The sequence below is a fragment of the Camelus bactrianus genome, chromosome 11, assembly GCF_048773025.1.
Source record: "Camelus bactrianus isolate YW-2024 breed Bactrian camel chromosome 11, ASM4877302v1, whole genome shotgun sequence".
Taxonomy (NCBI): domain Eukaryota; kingdom Metazoa; phylum Chordata; class Mammalia; order Artiodactyla; family Camelidae; genus Camelus; species Camelus bactrianus.
The window spans coordinates 74117156-74139360 of NC_133549.1; the positions used below are offsets into that span (position 1 = coordinate 74117156).

Here is a 22205-nt window from a genome sequence, read left to right on the forward strand (position 1 = left end):
TCTGCCTGGAACACATGCATTTCTTTGGCTAGAGCCAGCCTGGCATCTGCAGTGTGGATACTTTTGAATGAGTCTATTATGACCACCACCCACTTTTAGACCCCTTCCTTCTCTTAGGCCTCCATGTATCCAACAGAAGGATGGGGTGGCTCTTTATGGCTTAGAAAGAAGACAGTCGACATGTATGACTCAGCCATGTGGCCCCGGAGCTGGTCCTGGGGATATCCTGCCTCTAACTTCTGTCCTGGTTTTGTGTCCCTGTAGCCCCCGAGAGAGCCTCCACTTGAATCATGGCTCTCCTTCTCCTTTGTACGTGATTGTAATCCCAGAAGCACATTACTAGCCTCTTAGGCGCCTGCATGGTGCAGCTCAGGAGTTCTGTCGAGGTGGGGGTTTGTGGGGGCCGCTGGCTGCTCTGCCGTGCTGGTGGCAGCCAATGGAGAAGGCACGGAGAGGTGCTCAAATTTATCTTTCACTTTATTTTCTCTCCTGATGAAAAACAACTGTAATTTTTGTATTGTCACGGAACAAACGGAACCACAATTTAAGTCTTGCAATTTACGTAACTGATTTCACGTTCTTCGAACAGTTCTCCCATAAAGCTTGCGGGAAGGTTGCTAATGCGAGGACCAGGGCTATTTAGTGACAAAGTTTTCATTGATCTGTGACAGAAGGAAAGGAAAAAGCGCGCATATGGAGGGTGGCCAACAATCTTTGTTTGGAAAGGACTAGGTCGTAGTCTATGATGATCTCCTTCCCTCAGTTTTAGTGTTAAAATGTCCTATCTTTTATGAATTTTTGGTGATAGCAAGCAGCAGTTGTTTTTGTTTTTGTTTTTGTTTTTGTTTTTGTTTTTGTTTTTTGCCTTTGCTCAGAAAAGCAAAAATATAACAGCCCCATATTGGTTTTCAAACTTTTTACTTATACCTAAAAGTCTGGAACTCTTGGTGTGGTCCGATTCCTTTCCCAATGTAGCAATTCCCTACAGCATCCCTGGTGGGACTTCCGCTTGCTCATCTGTACAGGAGAAGGAGCCTCCTGCCCTGCAGTGTAATGGGTAGGGACTCTTTGCTGCAAGTTGGCCCGGGCTCTGCTCTGGATTGGTCGTGGCTGGGCATCTAGGCGGGGGCGGCTCTGCTCTGTGTATCTCTTGGGTTCCTCCAGAGAAAGCTGGCCCAGCCATGCTCTTCTCGGGGACCAGAGAGCAAGGGGCAGCATGCTGGACTCTCGAAGTCTCGTCTTCAAACCAGCACCCTGCCCTTTCCCCTCATGCCATTGGCCACAATGTGTCACAGAGTTGAGGAGTGGGGAAATACATTCTGCTCCTTTCATGTGAGGAACTGCAAAGCGGAGTGTCGCAGGGTGTGAAGACAGGGAGGGGAGGAGAATTTGAGCCAATAATGCAGTCTATCACAATCTCGATATAAATCCTTTCTTTTCCGGGTATAGTTAATTTAGCTGGATTTGAGATGCAGATTAAAAATGAGTACTGTGGGGGAGGAGGGGTATAGTTAAGCGGTAGAGCGTGTGCTTGGAATGCGTGAGGTCCTGGGTTCAATCCCCAGTACCTCCATAAAAAAAATAAATGACTACTGTGACTTCTGTTTTCACGCCTTCCATCAGACACATCTGGATGTGCTGAGGTATAATCCAAAGAGCAGCGTGGACAAGGGGTTTGAGGATACGGGGCCCACTCTGGAACCTAGCAGCTCTGTGATCTGGGATGTGTCCTTTAAATTCCCCGTCTGTGATTATAACATCAACTCCACAGGATACTTAAGAAGATCAAGCCAACAAGTGTGCTCTGTCCATGTTAGTGTGAGCGCTGTTGTCTCCTGGAGTCTGAGGTGGACCACCAGAGACCCCCATGTCCCCTGGGCTCCGAGCACAGAGAGGGAGAGGGGGAGGAGCTGGCTTCCCACTGGGACCGCAGGGTTCTTGATAAAAGCCCTTCTGTTAAAAAAGGAGATAAAAATGGCAAAGTCATTCCTCATTTCTCTGTTGTTGATTGTTATGTTCCAGGGGTTATAAGAGAGATTTCAAGTTATACAAAAATATTCCTGAGAAAAGCTAATGCATATAAACTTGGCTTTGGGGGAAAAATCTATTTTTGGATTTCAGTATGTATCTAAAACTATTAAGAACACTCTCTGTCTGAACACTGGCTCAGTCAGAACCTATTTCTCTTCCTGAGTTTTACTTCTAGAAAACAGTCGAATTTGGTCCATGGTTTATTGTCTTGGCAGCAACCCTCTGGCTGTCTGCGGCATGCCCTTGGGGCTTGGTGGGGACTGTCACTGGGTAGTGGATGGTGGCGCTGATGTGGGTAAACCACTCCCACAGGACCCTGCTCAGGTGCTGGAAGTGGATCTCATGATGGCCCGTCCCGCACTCAGGTGGGGTGTTAATACCATGCCTTTTCTAACAAGCACGTGGGTGGGGCAATCCCCATTCGTGTGGCCGGTGCAGCCTGCAGGGGGCCCAGCAGTTGCAGATGGCTCTCTGTGCAAAGCGAGAACTCCCAGGTGGGATGGGCACTGCCTCCTACCTTCCCACACTGTGACTTCAGAGCACAATTAGAGGAGAGGGATGTTGAAGGTCCCAGAGCTGCAGGGTTCTAGGATGGGTCCACCCCTGTAGACTCCCTGTCCACTTTGCTCTCGACCACGGTGCATCCGAATGTGTGTGAAGGGAGGGAAGGACGCAGAGGTCACAGCGGTAACTTTTAGTGATTATTTGAGGGAAAGTTTGTCTTGCGAAAGAGAAGCCTTGGAGAGGGATGGATGGGGAACAGAGCCAACGCTCCTTAATCTCTGGAGTCCTGTCGTGAGAAAGGGAGATTGTTAGAGGGGACGGAACGGAGGTTTGGGGCTGGGAGTTCTAAAGAGACACATTTCATTTCCATAGAAGAAAGGTGGGTGCGGTTACTGTTGGGTAGTCTGGATGGCTGGGGCTTTCTGCCCCTAGCGTCGGTGATGTAGTGGGATTCTGAGAGTGTGTTCTGTTGCCATTGATCCAGGACCACCAGTCCTGCCTCCGCCGAGCCTCCAAAGTTTTCTCAGGTGGTCAGGAGCCTGGGAAAGTTTGGCCAGGGTGTGAGGCTGGCCACAGAGCAGGCACCCAGGCTGGAGTCTGTGGGCTGAGGAAGGAGGGCTGTTCCTCCATTGGCTGTTGGGCTTCTTCGCCTTGCTTGTGTCTCTGTTACTGATGCTGTTTTTGGTCCCGAAGCTGAGACATGGGAAGTGGGCACCCCCTCTGATGGCCCTTCCAAGAGTCCTGAGGCGAGGGATGGACACACCAGGCTGTCCTGCAGGGAGGCAGCCCCCAGGGAGGTGGGAGGGATGGTGCCTGGGGGAGGCAGAGGCTGAGTAGGAATGGGGTCTCGTGGTCCCCAGCTGTGTGCACTGGGAGAGCACATCCTCTCTGAGCTGCACAGAAGAGGAAGGGCTTGGACTGGCTGACCAGGGATGAGCACTTCACTCCTCCGGGCAGGAGGCTGCCCTGCAGTCTTGTGTGTTTGCCTGGCTGTGTAGTTGTGCATCGTGGTTTGATCTCATGGGTATACTCTCAGCTGCTCCTGGAGCTGGTCATGGTTAACCCTTTACAGTTGACTGCACTGAGGTCCAGAAAACTTGAGATACCACCCCTGTTTACCCAGCAGTAAGCATGGGAGCTGGGACAAGATGCAGGGCTTTCGGCTCCCAGTTTTTTTTTCCTTCCTTCCTTCTTTCCTTCCTTCCTTCCTCCTTTCCTTCCTTCCTTCCTTCCTTCCTTCCTTCCTTCCCTCCTTCCATCCTTCTTTCCTTTCTCTTTTATCCTTTTTAAAGCTTTATTTTTAATTTTTTTTTATTGAAGTGTAGTCAGTTTACAATGTTGTTTTCACTTCTGGTGTACAGCATAGTGATTCAGTTTTCACATTCTTTTTCATTATAGGTTATTACAAGGTATTGAATATAGGCCCCTGGTGCTATACAGCAGGACCCTGCTGTTTATTTTATATATAGTAGTTTGTATCTGCTATTTCCGAATTCCTAATTTATCCCTCCACCACCGCTTTTTTTTGGAGGAATTTCCATCCGGCTCCCAGTTTTTCTTACTCCATCCTGGTGGCTCCTTGAATATACTGCTAGCCAGAGAGGGAGACCGGGGCCAAAAAATGCTCTGTCTGGATTCACAGTCCCTTACTGTATCTTCATGTGAACTTCTTTTACCCACAGCCTGGGTTCTTTATTTTAAATCTCACCCCTCGTCATTCCTGGGGCCTTGCAGAGCAGAGCTGCCGCTGGTCTCTCGGCCTCGCTTGAGGGAAAATCTGGGAATGCCCTGTTTGGTCTTTGGGATTACTCTCAGGAGCTAGAGTGTCTGGGGCTGGGATGGAGAGAGTGAGGCCGCCGAGGCTCTCGTCCTTGTCTTCCAAGATCAGTGGGAAGATAGGAAAGTATGGTGAAGCTTTGGAACCTGTTAGGAAGTGGCAGCCAGAGCCGGGGACCTGGTCACAAATGGTAAATGCTGGAGAGGGTGTGGAGCAAAGGGAACCCTCATGTACTGTTGGTAGGAATGTAGTTTGGTGCAGCCATTATGGAAAACAGTAAGGGGGTTCCTTAAAAAACTAAAAATAGACTTACCCTGTGATCCAGCAATTCCACTCCTGGGCATATATCCAGAGGAAACTCTAATTCGAAAAGATACATGCGCCCCAGTGTTCATAGAAGCACTATTTATAATAGCCAAGACACGGAAGCAACCTAAATGTCCATCAACAGATGGCTGGATAAAGAAGTTGTGGTACACACATACACACACACGCGCGCGCGCGCACACACACACTACTCAAATGTAAGAAAGAATGAAATAATGCCATTTGCAGCAACGTGGATGGACCTGGAGATCGTCATTCTAAGTGAAGTAAGCCAGAAAGAGAAAGAAAAATACCATATGACATCTCTTATATGTGGAATCTAAAAGAAATTGACACAAATGAACTAATTTACAAAACAGAAACAGACTCACAGACATAGAAAACAAACTTATGATTACCGGGGGGGAAGGGGATGAGAAGGGATAAATTGGGAGTTTGATATTTGCAGTTATTAACTACTATATATGAAATAGATAAACAGCAAGGTCCTTCTGTAGTGCACAGGGAGCTATATTCAATATCTTGTAATAACCTATAATGAAAAAGAACGTGAAAAGGTATATATATATAAAACTGAATCACTATGCTGTACACTGGAAATTGACACAACATTGTAAATCAACTATACCTTAATTTAAAAAAAAACCACAGAATGGGGGACCTGGGCATTGTGGACCCAGGCGCCAAATCCACGTTAGGTGAGGAATAGCTGAAGAAGCCAGGGGTAGAGAAAAGTATGGCGGTGTCATGAGGGTTAAATGTATAACATTTATGAAATGTTTAGAACCTGTAATAAATGCTTCCACTTGTTATATGGAAAAAATAAACATGGTAGCCTTTGGAGATGCATATCAGGATTTGAGGCATGTAAATGGTGGCTTCGTACCCTTAGGGGATGGCACTGCTGTCACTTGGAAGTAAAGAAGAAGATGACATCAAATGACTGTGCACAAAAGGAAGGTGGTACTTGTTTAGCTCTCCCCACAAAAAAGTAAACGTCTGAATTTTCTTTCATTATGAATATGACACTCATCTTGAAATTTTCAAAAGAAGCTGTGAGGGGTAACACATGGGTCCTTTGGAAGGACGGTTAGCATGTCATGACCCATCATGTCAAGGCAGGTTGCTAATTTTCCTCCCCTGAGCAGAATTTGGAAGGGAAAGTTTCCACCAACTCTGCTCCCAAGTACAAAATTTCTAAGGAAGAAAAAAAGTAGGTCAGTTGACCTACTTTCCTCTAACGTTCTTGCTTAAGCTGTTCCCACTAAGAAATAAAGGAGTTTTTTTCCTTCTTTTTAAAAAAATTGTGCACTGGCTATATAGTCTCAGAAAACGGTTACAAAGAAGAGCAAAATTATTTTTTGGCTTTTGGAAAGCATCGATTGTAATGGTGTTCCCCAGATTTCAGCTCTGTCCTTTCAGCCATCTATAGTTCTGTGTTTCTGACTTCAGACCCTTTGTGTCTTATTTACCTAACACTTTTAGTTTGGATGTTTCTCTGAGATCTTTGTTTTCTGATGCCCAGGTGTGGGTAACAAAAATGTGTGGGAAACAGAGGGGAGAATGTAGCTCAGTGGTGGAGTGTGTGCTTAGCATGCATGAGGTTCTGGGTTCAATCCCCAGTGCCTCCATTTAAAAAATTAGAAAAATTAGTAAATAAACCTAATTACCTGCTTCCCTCCCCCCCTCAAATAAAATATGTGGGAAGGGGCAGAGGTTGGGGGACCTAGATGACTTGGATTTGATAGAACTGATTTTTAAAATTTTATCTGGATTATTTTAAAAGCACAGAATAACAATAAACTGTGATTTCTGTTGATGTAATTGACTTATTATACTACTGACAGTCCCATCATATTTCTGCTGGTTACAAGAGATTCCTCCTACCTCCCTAACTCCGGGAAGTTTCTCTCAAGGTTAGACCCTTTGGCTCCAGGAAGCTGCCTTCAGATTTTCTTTGCTCCAGACCCTGGAGTCTAGTTTCCCACTGATTTCCAGTCCCAGGCTTGTCCCAGCTCATGCCAGAGCCCTTGGCCTCACGGGTCTGTGATGGCAGGAATGGGGTTGAGAAGGAAGACTTGGGGTATGTGTGGGAGGTGCACAGTTGCTGTCTTCAAACCACTAATGACCTCCAACCTGTAAGCGGCTGCAAGGTCAGGAAATGGAGCACTTGACGCAAACCGCAGAGTGCCGACTGTGGTTCAGTCTGCTGAACGTTTTAGCAGTTAGTTGTCCTGAGGTGGAATAAACTACCGCCAGGAGTTGTGAGCGCCCACGGCTGGGATGTGTGAACAGAGGCCAGACAGCCTTTCAGTCAGACAGGGAAAGCAGGGGTGGTCCAGTCTGATGGCGATTAGATCAGATTACATGACTTTTCTCATCCCACCTTCCCACCGTGAGCTATCCTTTCTCTGCTCGTCTGAGGAGCAAATGTGGCAGCTTTGACATTTGCTAGAAAATAAAGTCCAGCCACTACAGTAGTTGAGAAGCTTTCTGGAAATGACTTACATAATACATATGCTTAATTATTGAAAGTTTATCAGACTCAAATTACCTTCTGTCTAGTACCTAAGTTCTTTATAGATTCACATGCCAGAGTCATGTGCTTACAACTTTCATTTAAAATAGTGATGCTGCTTTTGGGTGTGGTGATTCACACCCCTTCTCACCAGCCCCTGGGGGTGCATGAGGCAGGAGGGTGTCCCCTACCCCCGATGCCACCTTCTAGAAACACTTCTTGCAGGGGATCCACATGGCTTGCATGGCTTATAATTGATGTGTGTTTTATCCTGAAAATCATCACAAATACACCGTCTACACCCTGCAGACAGTAAGGCGTTACCAACATTTGTACAGCCATATTTTGAGCTTAGTTAAGTGTACCAAGAAAATGCAGTTTACTTTTTTATGCTTTCTCTAAGCTCATGAAGTTATCACCAGCCCCCTTCCCCCTTCAAGTGGTGGGGAAAAAAATAAACTCTAGTTCATTTTATTTAACTTCATCCTATTCAGCGGGGTAGTTTTTAGTGAACTTGGTCCCTTTGGGGAGGCTAGGTCTTTAGGATTGCCTTCCTTCCCTCCTTGCTTCTCTATAAGAGGTGCATCTGGGTGTTGGGGGCTTGTGGGGAGGAGGTCGGGGCAGGGCTGCCTTGCAGTTGTGTGGACTTCATCTTGCATGAGGGTGTGCGGCTGAGGGGATGAGAGAGGCCGAGATCTGGGTCCCTACTCTGCTTCTAAGTCCTGTCCCCTGTAGGGGACTGTGTCCACCCAGAGGTGCACAGGGGCACCACTTGGATTGGTGGCATCCCCAGGCAAGGGGCACCTTTCCTGGTACCACCCCGCGATGTGCACTGGTCTGTATCCATGGGGTGTGGTGGGTTGGCTTCAGCTGTGGCGTCCCACTGGCCTTTGTGTTTTAACTGGTAACTAGTGACCAGTTACTTTGTGCTAGCTTTGCGTCCAGTAAACATCGAATATCTGGTGTTTCATTCACTCCTCGCACAACAACTCTCTGGAAGAGGTAGTAATACTAGCAATTAGGTCCACATATTGGTCCAGTATTCTGGGCCCTCTGCTCAGCACGTCACATAAATTCACTTCTTTAATTCCTACAACAGCACTGTGTGCTTGCAGCTGGCATCAGCCCCACTTCACAGATGAGGAAGCGGAGGCACTTGTCTGCCGTCCACTGTTCGTAAGTGGGGTGCGGTGGGGTTCAGACCCTGCTGTTCTGGCTCCACAGTCCACATGCTTATCTGTGACACACTGTGGCCTGGCTGCCATCGCACAGGTGAGGAACTGGAGTAACTGTCCAGGGACATGCAGTGTCCAGGGGGGTCAGTTCCTTTCCAGTCCAGGATGTCTCCTTGAGGATGAAGGGATGGCTGTTCCTTTGGAAGACATCCAGCTGTTTTTGGGCCATGGGGTCAGCTGTTTCTTGCATGGGGTCATGCCTTGTTCTTGGCTGGGGAAGTGTCTGCTCCCCCTGAGGCTGGTGCCACCTTCCCATAGAATTCCTGAAGGATGCCATCACAGTCTCCAAACACCATAAATGGAGTAAATGCAATAAATGGAGTGAAACAGGGAATTGTCAGGTTGGGGTTGTTGAATGGCTTGGGTGGGGGCACTAGGGTCCCTGTGTAAGGCATTTAAAGAATTTGTTGATTTTTAATATTAAGCCTCTGTTGTGTGTGAGACACCATGCTAAGTACAGGGCATGTGGTGGTGAACAAAACTGACAGCTTCCCTGCCCTCATGGCACTTACATTCACTTGCAATTAACAGAAAAAAAAATCAAACCAGTATACTCAAAAGAGAATTTATTGGCTCATATGACTGGAAAAACCCAAACATAGGTCCAGCTTCAGGCTCTGTTTGATCCAGGGAGCTTAAGATTTCAGCAACTGGCATCTCTCCATCTACTCTCCATGTTGTTCTTATTCTCAAGCAATGCATCAGCCCGTGGTTGCATACCTGCATTCTCCTAGGTTCCAGTCCAGCAGAAGAGAGGGCATACTTTTCTCACAATGGTCCTGGTATCGGTCCCAATATTCTGCTTTGTTGGGTCTGGTTTGGTCACATGCCCATTCCTGAACCAGTCACCATAGCCAGAGGATGAGCTCTCTGATTGGCTAGGCTTGAGTCACATGACTGTCCCTGGAACAGGGAAGAGTCCATCCCATTGCAACTCTATAGGCTGAGTGGGAGGGTGTGGTTTTCCAAAAGACGCTCATCATTCCCTTGCTGGAAGAAGGACAAATGCTCCTGTGTGGGCAAGAACAATTGATGTCCACCATAGAAGGGAAAATAACTCTCCAAGTGAAACTGGCCACTCAGGGAGACTGGCGTGACTCAGATAACGAAGTTGTACTTTCAGTCGAGGTTAGGGCTACACAGGATCCTTGTGTAGCCAGTTTCAGAAGTCGTTTTGCTGGTGGTGGCAGCCCTGTCGTGAACAGTGGCATCAGTGGCATGTCAGCTTGGCGCAGGCAGTCGTGGGCATGGAACATTGCCTCTTGTGCATAATGTATCTGGAACCAAGAAGCCTGTCCAGTGAATCCCTTGTTTCGGCAGTTAGCTAAGTTTCATTAGGAGTTATAAAAAATGAAGGCATTGGAACTCCCTCATCACAATCTCTGTGGCTTTAGGATGCTTCGAGAAACTGTTGAGAAAGAAGAGTTTACTAATTCCAGCCCCTTTAATGATATCGTTTGGAAAGTATGGCAATAAGAAAGGAGAGTCACGGAAATGAATGAGAAACAGCTGAGCGGTGATGGAGGCGTTGGCCGGTGAGGTGTAGCTTTGGTGAAAGCTTTAAGAAATATGCATGTCAGATAAACTGAGACCCATGAAAAGTAAAATGTCGTGTATGGCCTGCCTGCGTTTCTTTCTTTTCAGGGAGAAGCCCTAACAGAGAAATAAAAGAAGCTCATTTGGTTACTCAGGTTCAATTCCAAGCTGATGACTTCAGAGACTGGCTCGGAGGTGGAGGAGGGGTTGGGAACTGAATCCCAGGTCTGCGTTAAGATTTGCGAACATGTGATTTTATGGATGCATTATAGCAGAGCCGTCTTTTGAAAGTATGCTCACAGTACCTTTCCCTTCCTGGCGCTGCCGCCGATTAGCACTGACAGAGTAAATCTTTTGATGGCGAACACAGAGTTGGTGGTGGTGTTTGAGAGCTTCTGCGTGGGATCCAGGGAGGTGACAGGGGAGGAAGAACACATGGGGATTTGTGCTCAGTGTGGTCACAGAGGAGTCGCGAGCAGCTGGCCCCACCTCACCCGGATACTGAACTCCTACCTGTGATATTAATGAGCAGGTGCTGGGAGCCTGAAGTGAGCCTGGACTTCTTTCTACGCTGGGGTACATGCTCCCTCCGGCCTTCCCCACCTCCTCACCCTCACCCGGGGCAACCATGGGGAGGGGGCTGCTGCCCTGAAGGACCTCTGTGCCCTGATTTCAGCCCTGTCTGTTTTGGCAGAGGCCCTTGTAGTTAGCCGGATTGCCTTTGACCCCCCAGAGAAGCCTTGGGCCCCCGTGGGACCCGGGACCTGTGGGCCTGCCCAGGTGCCATACCCTGTCCCCACCTTGGTCCCCATCAGAGGCCTCCATCTGTCTGCTGGGCTTTTGCCTCTGTTTCCAGATGACAGCTCTGTTTGCTTCTGCTGCTGACCCTTGGCCTATGTGGCCTAGGTCAAGGCCAGGCTGGGTTTGTGCCTGTCCCGGGGGCAGCAGCCACATGGCTGCACCCACCATTGTTTTCCTGGCATTGCTCCACTTAATGTGGCCAGTGACTTTGGATGATATTAGCATGAGTCTGTTTCACCACTAATGAGAGATTTGCTTGCTCAGCAGCATCAGGCCATGAGAAGCAGAGACCTGACTGGAAACTCAGATCTGTCTGGGTTAGCGCCGCTTTCGACACGGCAGTGTACTGAATTCCACTGCCCCCGAGGACGGGCCTATCCAGCTGGGGATTCCTGCCCCGGAGACGGGGCTCAGCTTCTGTTTGCAGGTGTTTGTGACCCCGCTCTGCCCTCCACATCGGGCCTCTCCGGGCACAGCCCCTGCCAAAAACCAGGGATTATTATGACAATCAAATGATCTTAATGATCTCTGCCTTTGAAAAAGGCTAAGTCGTGAGGACTGGGTTCATCGGCCACTCCCTCCCTCCCTGCCCCACAGTTTACCATTATTGGAAGCGGCAAGACTAACCCTTATTTGTTTATGTAATTGCTCACCTCCATCTCCCATCTCCACCCACGTTCCCCTGCCTCCTCGGTGAGCAGCCATTCTGATGGGTTTAACCTCCGTCTGTCGGAAGGGTTCCTGTTTCTATGATAGTACACACCTTACCTGGAGGGAGGTTCTTTCGCTCCTTATATTTTTATCATGATAATATTGTATGTGATTTGCCTTTGGTGCTTTCCTGTGGCTAATTTTCACGTGAAATTAGTTTTCCTGAACTGTTCAAATGAGGCAAAGGCCAGAAAAGTGTATCGAACTCCACGGAGCCGCCTCTTCTGCTGTTGTTGTGATGTGTCCACAAATAAGGGTCTTGCCTCCTGGGATAGCCAGGCTCCACTCCCGCCCCACGGGGGTCTGGCCCTTCTCTTTCTTTCCTCTCTTTGCTCCTCTCTTGCTCAATTTCGATTCCACTCCCAGTGGTAGAAGGTGGCCCTGGAGGGCCTGCCCACGGGCCCCTTGCACTCACCCAGGACTGGGGAGGGCAGATCTCTCCGTCCTTTCAGCTGCTCGTTCTCAGGTTGGCCTCTCGCTTTCCAGTGAATTCCTGTTGACTGCTCTTGGGTCCATTGGTCACTCCCCTTTCTTTCTTCTTCCTCCCGTGTAAGTCCTGAAGGTCTTGTATTGATCGTTTGTTCCCAGCATCATTTGTGTTTGGGGTTCATGGGGTATCTTGGCACCTCGTTTTGTTGTGAACGTAGCCCATGGACTAAAGTTTTGTTCCTTAGTTGCTCCGCTTGTATTTATTTGGGGATTTGGAAAGATGGGAAGGTGATGCTCCCGGCACCATAGACTCCCGGAACCTACCCCTCCTGCTGCACTTAAGAACACTTATGGGAAAGGCGAGGTGCTTTGAGATTATTTGTGTTTCTTACTTTATCTCGCTGAGCACTGTGCTAGGAGATCCATGCTGTATGGCCTCTGGTCCATTATTTCTAATTGCTGTGCAGTGTTCCACAGGGTGCATCCACCTAATTTTGCCTGAGTCATGGACACAGAGATCACCTCCACCTCATCACCTCCACATATTAACCTAAGAATCAGATAAGGTCCTTGCACTGGACCCTTACGGACCTGCATAAGGATTTCTTTATGTCTCAGGAATGGAATTGTGGGGCCAGGGGGTATACATGGTCTTAGTTGGACTAAGGATGCAATGGCTTTCCAGAAGGCTGATCCAGTCTCGGTTCTCAGCAGCCATACATGAGGGTTGCTCTACTTCCATGTTCCAAACCCCACACTAGAGCATGGTAGAAGTCCTGCGTCCCCTTGGTGATTCACGTGGGCTTGGGGGAGCTGGCAGCCACCATCTTCAGACTGTTTTCTTATCAATTCACCTTCTCTACCTGATGGTAGCTGCGTTGTGCAGGCACATGGCACCTGCTAGATTCTCCAACAAAAATTGGGGTACAGGATTCCTCTACTTTCGGCTACTTCTCAGTCTCTTTGGGGTGTGGGGTGCAGAGGAGTGAGGGAGGGCCCGCCCCTCAATTATTCTCTCCCTCTGCTCAGCCCCAGCCCAAGAAAAGCTCTTTCCTGCCCTTTCTTGTCTGGCAGGGGCTTCTTGAGGATCTTGCCTATATCCCTCCGGAGTAAAACTCTGTTCAGATCTCCAAGGATCACTCTGAATACAGAAGGAGTTTCTAGAATGGAAAAATCGCTTTTTATGTCTTTGCCCATCCTGACTTGCAAGACTCCTTACTCTCTAGCTCAGTGAGCCTTTAATGTGGCTACCTATTAGAATTACCCGAGAAGATTTTAAACATTACTGAGACTTGGTGTACCCAAAATGAATTAAACAAGACTCTGGGAATGGGCCAGGGCTGAGAACTATGCTCCAGAGACTCAAGACAGCTCACATTAATGTTTAAAGCTCAGCAGCGACTGTTTTTCCCTAGGTGATAACCTCCCCATCCCTAAAAGACACTGACTAATTTTGACTGAATGTCATAGTGGTGATGGGTGGGGAGCTGCAGAGCAATGATGTTAAAATATTTTTTAATACTAAACATTGAATGTACACAGTGTGTGCACATACATATATGAAGGACAGAGAGAAAAATTAAGAGGTTGAAACATAACACTCCTTGGAAGGCCCTGTGTGCTTCTCACGATTGGAGACCTCTTCCTACCCAGAGATGTGATTCCCTCGCCTGAGAATTTCGTCCATCATTTCTTTGTTTCGTCTGTTGTTTCTATATTGATCTCCAAACACTAAGAGTGTTTAGCTTTGTGAGTTTTTCAATTTAATATACATGAAACTATAGTGCATTCACTTTTCAGTTATTAGCTTGTTTCACACTTCATTGAAAAAAATTTTTTTCTCATTACATTTTTCCATCTCTATTTTTGGGAAGTTATACCATTCTCAATGCCTATCTTTTAGTGGTTAATTCAGATGATTTCACTTGCGAGTTAACATGTTCTAAAGTTAAAGTTAATATATATCTTTACCCTTTTATTCCTCCATGTCTGTTAACCTCCCGAGTCTTACATTAAACTTACGTTACATTTATATGAATGTCCCACGGACGTGTCATTCTTGATCTTCACTGTGAGTCTTCACTCACGTATCCCTTCCCTCCCCTCCCCTTTCCCCTCCTCACCATTCCTTTCTGCTCACATAGGATCTACCCAGCCTTCGAGGCGCACTTCACATCCCTCTTGGCTGCCTCTGTAAATCCTGCCCTGAATTCTACCGGCCTCTTGTGTCTTTCACAGCCCTTGCTGTCCTCTGCATGAGATAACACGGTGTAGAGCAAGGAGCACTGGACTTGGAGTCTGAGGACCTGAGTTCAAGTTCTGGCTCCACCACTTCATAGCTCTGTGACCTTGGGTAGGTCACTTCTCTTGCTGCCCTTCAGTGTCCTCAGCTATGAACTGATGATGGTAGGCTTGTCAGGAAGCCTAAATGAGAGGAGGGCCAGAGTCCCCGGGTAGTGCCCTGTGCTGGCTTTGATGTAAGTCTTCTCGTGAGACCCTTGGTTTGTCCTTCTGCCTTTCTGCCTCAAAATGGAAGCCCTTTCTGGAAGACTGGTGGCCTGGGAGCTGGGTACCAGCACTATAACTGTGGAAACATAGCTGTGAAGCAAACCTTAGGCAAGGAAGCCCTCACTCAGCTGAAAGCCCTGGCTTGGATTCCTCTAGTCCACGCCCTTCAATCCATTTTCCACACCCTTGAATGTTCTCACATTCTTCCTCTGCTTAGGAAAGATGGGTAGCTCCCCAGTGCCCTCAGGATTAAGTCCGTAATCATTTCAGTGGTATGGAGGGTGCTCTGGGGCCTGACCCCGTCTACTTAAACACATCTCGTCACTGCCCGGCTCCTACTTTCCCCCTCCCTCCTGCCACAGAGAATCATGTGCTCATTCCTTTAGCAAATTGCCCTCCGTTTCTTGCCCCTCTGTTTTAGCCTTTCTGTTCTCAGTCTAACTGGCCCTTCCATCCCTGGGCTCCAGAGTTGGGTGGGGTGCCCCTCTGAGTCCATACCCAACATGGCCTTGGTCACTACTGGTTACAGTGAGTCCTTCCCACCCCCAACTTTAAAAAAAAATTGCTGCCAATCTTGATTTTGGTCCAGAATCAGAGATTGTGGAAGGCAGAAATTATTTCTCATTCAATGCTGACTCCCAGGTGCCCAGCATGGGGCCTGGCTCTTAGAAAGTTCTTGATAAATATTTATTGAAGGGAGGAAGGAAAAAGGAAGAAAGAAAGGAAGGAGAGGAAATATTCCTGGAAACTACAGGAAAAACGATGTTTCCTTTTGTCTGAGCATGAGAACTGGCTCAGAAAGAGTCGGTCGCTGCATTCTCCAATAATCGTTCCAGAGCCACCACCCTGGAACGTCGTCTGGTCGGGCCACATCCCTCAGCTGAAGATCCTGTTCATTAGCAGACGTAGAAAGTTTCCACAGTCCTGACAGTGTGCTCACTCTGCAGCCAGAAGTGGTGAGGGGAGCTACCCCCCACCTTCCCTCAGCCTGGAGATTGCAGAGTATTTCAAAGAGGCAGGGGTGTGGTGGGATGGGATGGGGTGTGATTAATGCTGATTCCCAGTACACTTGGCTTAACCGTGATCCAGGGGAAAGAGGGATGGAGAGCAGAGTGAATGGGGCAGGAAAACATAGCAGCTTCTCCTCCCAAGCAGCCCCCAGCAGCCAACTAATTCTCTTGGGGGGTCAGGTTTTCTGTAAAATGTCTTTGCTGTATTACCTTTGGTCTCGGGTTGAATTAAAATTCTGATTCCTAGGTAGGTGTCAAAGAGGAGGCAGAGTTCACTGATCCTTACTGTTTGAGATACTTGGGGAGTCTTCCAGGAATGGCCCAGGCTAGGGCCCAGGGACCCAAGTGTCTTCTTCAGAGGGCGTCACCCTCAGCCGCCTCTGAGGATGGATGTGCCTGGTATGGGCTGCACAGCCTGGCGGTACTGTGACCATTGCCGCTCCCAGTACAAGGTAACATCCAGCACTAGCACACGTGTGGTGTACTTAGTGTATTCAGGGCAAATGGGTTACACTGGACTAGCCATTACGTTCTCAGGCGCTGTGATAAGCACACTCATGCATTAATGTAATGAATTCTCCAACAGCCTTATGAGGTAGGTGCTAATATCAGCACCACTTAATAGATGAGATCACTGAACTGGGTTTCAGAGGGGCTCAAGTAGCCTGCCCAAGGCCACCTATTGATCAAGTCCCTGAGCTGAAATTTTAGTTCATGTGTATGATTACTGTTCCAAACAAGCCTCCCAGCCTCCCAGGCACTTAGACTTCAAAGATGAAGTGTCCTCGTCTGTTCAGGTCTTCCAGGAGTAAAAGTCCCAAGAGATTTACTGGAGGAAATTCCTGTGCAGGAGAAGGGAGGGAAGGAGCAGGACAGGAGGGGAGGGTCTTCTGGACATGGTGCAGGTCTGACACCTGTGAGGGGACAGAGGGAAGGAAGGACAGACAATTGGGAGGAAGAGCCTGAAATGGAAGCACAGCTCAGAGAACATCTCGGTCAGGCTGACGGGAAGCCCCGAGCAAAGACCGCTCACTAGAGGAGCCCCACTCTGGGGGACGCGGCGGCTCTGGTACCCTCGTGCTCAGTCACAGTGCCCCTTGTCCTGAGTCAGGCACATGGTACCCCCTGTCCTGGAGGCAGTGCCAGGGGAGCATGCCTCAGGGTGGGTTCCGAAGGGGCAGCAGCTGGAGGCTGTCAGCTCACGATGCTGCTCCTCGAAGCAGGGTCTGGCCAAGGGAGGCTGAGCAGAACACCCCCGCGGCCACCACAGGCCCCAGCCTTGAGTTGTTCCCAGCCCGTTTACTAACGTACAGTAGAGTCTGGGCAGGATGTTATGAAAGCCCCAAAGTGGGATGTCCCAGTAGCCTCCTGGGATCAAAATGATTATGTGATAGGGTCGAGCAGGTTGTACACTGAATAAAGGGAAGCCAAGGAGGCTAGTTTGCAAGAGGAGGGACTGAAATGCAGAAATAGAAGCTCAGCCATTTGGGCCCAGAGAGGCACCCTTTCCCAGTTCATCCAGCCAGAGGGACATCTTTTTCTAACCTGCACAGAGGTAGACTGTGGACGACCAGCAGCCTATGATTCCCAGGAGGAAAAAGAAATCCTTCAGTGAGGATTCAGGGTCAGCTGGGACAAAGCGGGATGGGAATGAGGGTGAGGCTTCCTTCACTGGGGTGAGCAGCTGGGAGCGGATGCATGAGTGCTCGAGTGAATAAGTCTAGAGACGGGGCAGGGGTAGGGTGGAGGCAAGGTTCAGAGCCTGGTGTCCATTGTCCCTGAGCCCGGACTCTGCCGGAGGTCAGCCATTCAAGGGCTTTAGATGATGGAAAGACATGGCGTTGTCATTTTGGTGTTACTGGTCACTTTTGCATATTAGGAAGTCAAGTCATATTCAAGTTTGACTGTTCAGTCTCCCACCCATTGTAACACTCCCCTCCTCTCCAACCCCCAGTCTACACTGGGCTTCAGCTTGAGGTACTTGGAGTTGAGACAGAGGTGACATCTTCTGGTCCTTCTTCCTCGGAGCTCTTGGCTCAGCCTCTGTCTCCTGTTACTTACCACCCTGTCCCAGCCACCTTTAAGGTCTAGATCCTCTGGTACAGGGGCAGGGAGGTGGGGGAGGGACAGTGCTGAGTCTTTTGACAAATCCTGGGCGTGTCCTTATAGTCGGTCCTCTTTTGGCTGTCCCTGCTTCTCTGGCTGAAGCCACCAAGGCCACCCAGTTTGCATCCTCCTGCGTGGGACGTATGTGTGATTCTTCGGGTGCCCCGTGTGGAAGTGTTTCCCACTCCTTTCTCCTTCTCTCTCCCTGATTTTCTGCTTATCCAGCCTGGTTGGAGAGGGGGTGACAGGCTTGATTGCCTCTTGGTAAGTCCTGGGCAAGGAGGAAAGAGGTGGCCCCCGTTTGTTGGCTGTCTTTAAAAGGGGGACTGGTGACAATGTGGTTGTTTCTATGTTCTCTGCTTTGGGCACGAGGAAATCCTGCCACACCTCCTGTTAAGCAGGAGAGACATGGGAAGGGATGTTCCTACAGGTAATTGTGGCAATGGCACTGGGGGTGCAGTGGGGGAGAAGTCACAGTGTGCGGTGCCTTCAGAGTCACGGCGATGAGCAGCCCAGCTGCCGTCTGCCTTCTGTGGTGTGGCCAGCAGTGATGTACACGTGTGTATGTATATAATCCCACTGGGGGTGTGTGTAGACAGTACACAGGCAGGTGTGTAGGAGGATTTGTGCTGCAGGTCACCTCTTGCCAAATAACAGATGAGAGCCGTAGCCAACATTTCCACAGCTCTTCTCAGTTTATGAAATGATTTTAAATTCTTGCCCTCACTTAAAAGTCATAATGTGCCCTTGAAGTTGATAGGTTAAGATTGTCATTTAAATGTCAAAAGACACTGGGAAAGTTGAAGGCTTGGCTGAAGGTCCCAGAGGCAGGTGGTGAGGGCGGGGTTGGGCAGGGAGTCTAGGTCTCCTGATTGCTCCTCCTCTTCCCACCACCCTGCCCTCCAGACCCTGATCCACCAGACACATCATCCCTCTGGCACTCCCCAGAGGACAGCGGCTCCTTATGAGCCTTTTGGGGGTTGACACTGACATACAAACACCTGGGAGGCCAGACCTGACTCTCATACTGTGCTGAAGCCACATTGTATAGGACTGTAGGACCCGAGAACATTTTGTTCTTTGAGCTGCAGTGGAGCTTAATTATGTGCCCGATAAAGAAACTGTTTGCCTCGTGTTCCCAGGTAGCTGGAGGAAGTCTCTTTACTTCTTAGGAGGAAATAGTTTTCAGGTGCTCACTCTCGGGTACCAGAAAGATAACGAGGGCAGTAACTGTAAGTCATTCTGGCCTCGTCATTAAGGCAGGATTCTTAAGTCTCTCCACAGGGCAATGCTTGTTGACTAGCATTTATAATCGATAGATAATATAATTCCAGCTTATTGCTAATTCTTTGCTTACTCAATTAATCCAAATTAATGTGGCTTAATTTGGAGGAAAGCATGCTTAACTGGGGTCCTAGTAGAAACTCTGCCCCCCAGGCTCACAGCTGGTTGCTCTGGGCCAAGATGTCCCATCAGTGGAATGAAGCAAGTGCTGGACAGCTCCTGAGGCCCCTCCCTCCTCTGGACCTTTGGCCTGAGGCTGAGGGGCAGGGTGAGCTGGGGAGGGTGGCTGGCGGGGAAGGGTTGCAGCAGTAACTAATTTTTTTTTTCTTTTCTAAACCAGGAATTATTAGCCGAGAAGATGCAGAAGATCTCCTTGAGAATATGACTGAGGGTGCATTTCTGGTCCGAGTCAGTGAGAAAATCTGGGGTTACACCCTCTCCTACCGCCTACAGAAAGGGTTCAAGCATTTTCTGGTGGATGCCTCTGGGGATTTCTACAGCTTCCTGGGAGTGGACCCCAATCGCCACGCAACGCTGACAGATCTCATTGATTTCCACAAGGTATCCGTCTTCGGGGTGCTGGTCGTGGGGATGAAGCTGGTAGGAAGTTGGGCTGCAGGGAGAGCCAGGCTGCAGGCATTCTAGGAGGTGGGGATGCAGAGTGAGCAGGCAGCCCCAGAAGGTCCTTAGGGTCACAGGGATCTAGACCAACTGGGTAGAAGAGACCAGAGGGTGTCTAGACCACGCTCTGGGCCACTGCTCTTCTCTGGCCGGCCCTCTACTTGTGCAGGCACCTCCAGCCCTGGTCCCCAGGCTTCTGCTCACCTTGAGTACCTGAGCCCCCACTGCTGTCAACAGGTAGCAGCTGGCTGAGCCGTCTTCTGTCCAAGCCAATGTCTCCCCCTCTTCCCAGGATGTCCTGTCCTTCTTGAGGAAATCTGAGGCAGGCCAGCTTCGTAGAGTCAGCTGAAGCTTAGTAGGCAGCCTCGTGGTTAGAGAAGCTTTTCTTTCTTTTCCTTTTTTTAAAAAAATATTTATTTATGATTGTATTACTTAATTATTTTTTATCTTGGGGGGTGGGTGACTAGGTTTATTTATTTTTAGAGGAGGTGCTGGGGATTGCACCCAGGACCTCCTGCATGCTACGCATGCGCTCCACCACTTGAGCTACACCCTCCCCCCACAGAGAAGCTTTTCCAGTACAGTTATAATGCCTCTCGTCCCAACTACAGCTTCACCACTTAGTAGGTGTGTGACCTCAGACAGGTTCCTTAGTCTCACTGAGCTTTTGTTTCCTAACTGGGCAAGCGATGTAAATAATACAGAGCTCACATCTTCTGAGTCTTAAATGAAGAAGTATACACAGTGGTGCCCTGTAACTGTGAAGTGGTGTGCACGTTCATATTTCCCAGAACTCTTTGTTGTTTGTTCCCCTGCCATGGATCTTGCATTGAGAAGGACGTTGCCTTCCAAACAGTGTATATGGAAAGAAACATCGCTTGTGTTAATGTGGCTGTTGGCATCAGTAGTAGCTGGGAGAAAGCCAAGGGTGGAACTCGGTGTCCCAGAAGGGAGGGACCTGGGAATTCCGGGAGACACAGTTGTGGCAGCTTGAGATCCCCCATCTACCTGAGCTAATGTTCACAGAATTACTTGACCTTCTCACTGGGCTTGTGCTAAAATAGAGATGCTTGGATTTGTAATGCTTTTTTTTTTTTTTAATGGAAAATCGCCCATTTACAAATATCTAGACACTGGAAGGAGAGTGCTGCCCAGAAAACAGGGCTAACCAGCATCAAGGCGGATTTTTACTTGCATCGGGAATAGCCTTCTAACAACTACAGGGAAGAGGAGGGAGGGGCGTGTGGATGCGGGCACCGTCTGTGTCAGGCGCTGGGCGTGCTGCTCCACGTCCTCACTGGAGCTTCACGTGGCCCTGGGAGGGGTGTATTAGTCCCATTTCACAGATCAGGAAACCATGGTCAGGAGGTTTGTCTAAGCTTTCATGGCTGGAACCAGCGAGGTGCAGGAGCTGAGCCTCAAGCTGCCTGCCTCTGAAGCTTGTGCTTTTTCCTCTAAACCACATTGTGTGCTTTCTCTGTCCAATATAAGCTGCTTTGAGTGGTGATGATCTCCTTGTCCCTGGGAGTATTCAAGGGTAAACATCCAACTCTCAGAGATGCTATGGACAGATTCCTGCTTAGGAAGGCTAGACTAGATGTCTTTGAAGATCTTTATCCTCTCCCAAATCTAGGGTTTGAGCCTGCCAACTTAGTTTCTAACACTAAAAAGAGATCTCATTTATGCCCTTGTGGAGATCTGGTGGCCAGCTTTTATAAATTAAAATTTTAATTACACAATTAATTTATGATTACATTCTAAGGAAAATCAAATACAATACAAAGTGAAAGTCTTGTTCATTTCACCCCCCCCTTTTTTTTTAAATCCTCCACTTTGAATGATTAATCTGCCATATACCTATCCAGGTATTTCCCGGGCTTTAATGTAGAAATTTATGTGCATAAGTTTTTTTGTTATGCACATAACAAAATTTATGTACACAGTTTTGTTACTTTTCACACAAATTGGATCATCCTTTACCAAGAGCTCAGCAGTTTCATTTTTTTTTTAACGTGCTTACTATATTATAGAATGTATTTTTGAAAGCATGCTGCCTGAAATGAGGCTACCAAGTTTTAAATCCAAACTTCATTATTGTGTGTGACTTTTGGGTAACTACTCAAATTTGGGACCTTAGTTTCCTCCTAAAGATAGGCTTAATAATAGCACTCTCCTCTTAGGGTCCCTGGAAGGGCTCAATGAGCCATCACTGTGTAAGGTGCTAAAACAATATACCTGACATTTGTAAGTTATCAGGACATGCTGGCTGTTAGTGAAATACGGCTGTGAAATCTTGTCACGTCCATGCAGGCAGCGCATCCTTGGTATGGATGTGTATTAACAGTTTCGTTCTCCATCCTCCTTTTGCTGGTCACTTACGTAGCTGCCAGGTTTGCATGATCACAGACGGTGCTGCAGAGACTTGCTCTTTTGTGTCACTCTGGGCACATGCACAATCTGTCCCTGGGATGGATCCCTCATGCTGGAATTGCTGGATGGAAGACTAGGCACATTTTATTTTGGAAAGATCTGCCAGATTGCCCTCCAAAAATGCAGAGCCATCTCACGCTTCTTCCAGAACTGTCTGAGGCTGTTCCCCACATGGCTGCCAGCACTGGGGATTGTCAGTCATGTTAATTTTTTCCCCATCAGCTGGGCAGACACTGTATCTCACTGTTGTTTAGCTTGCATTCCTCTGATTACCACTGAGGCTGAGGGTCTTTTCATGTTTAATGGCCACTTGGATTTCTTCTGTGAATTGTCTGTTCATATCCTTTGTCCATTTTTCTGCTTAGCTGTGTCTTTCT

The 22205-nt window shown here is 48.4% G+C and overlaps 1 protein-coding gene across 1 annotated transcript in view; it reads left to right on the plus strand.

Annotated features, from left to right (window-relative positions):
* The window catches only part of SH2D4B (SH2 domain containing 4B), an 83854-nt gene that overhangs the window by 56059 nt on the left and 5590 nt on the right, over positions 1-22205 (plus strand). Inside the window, exon 7 of the mRNA XM_010963097.3 lies at positions 19118-19338. Within this exon, the coding sequence (XP_010961399.2) occupies positions 19118-19338 (221 nt within the window). The remainder of the gene's footprint in view (positions 1-19117; positions 19339-22205) is intronic.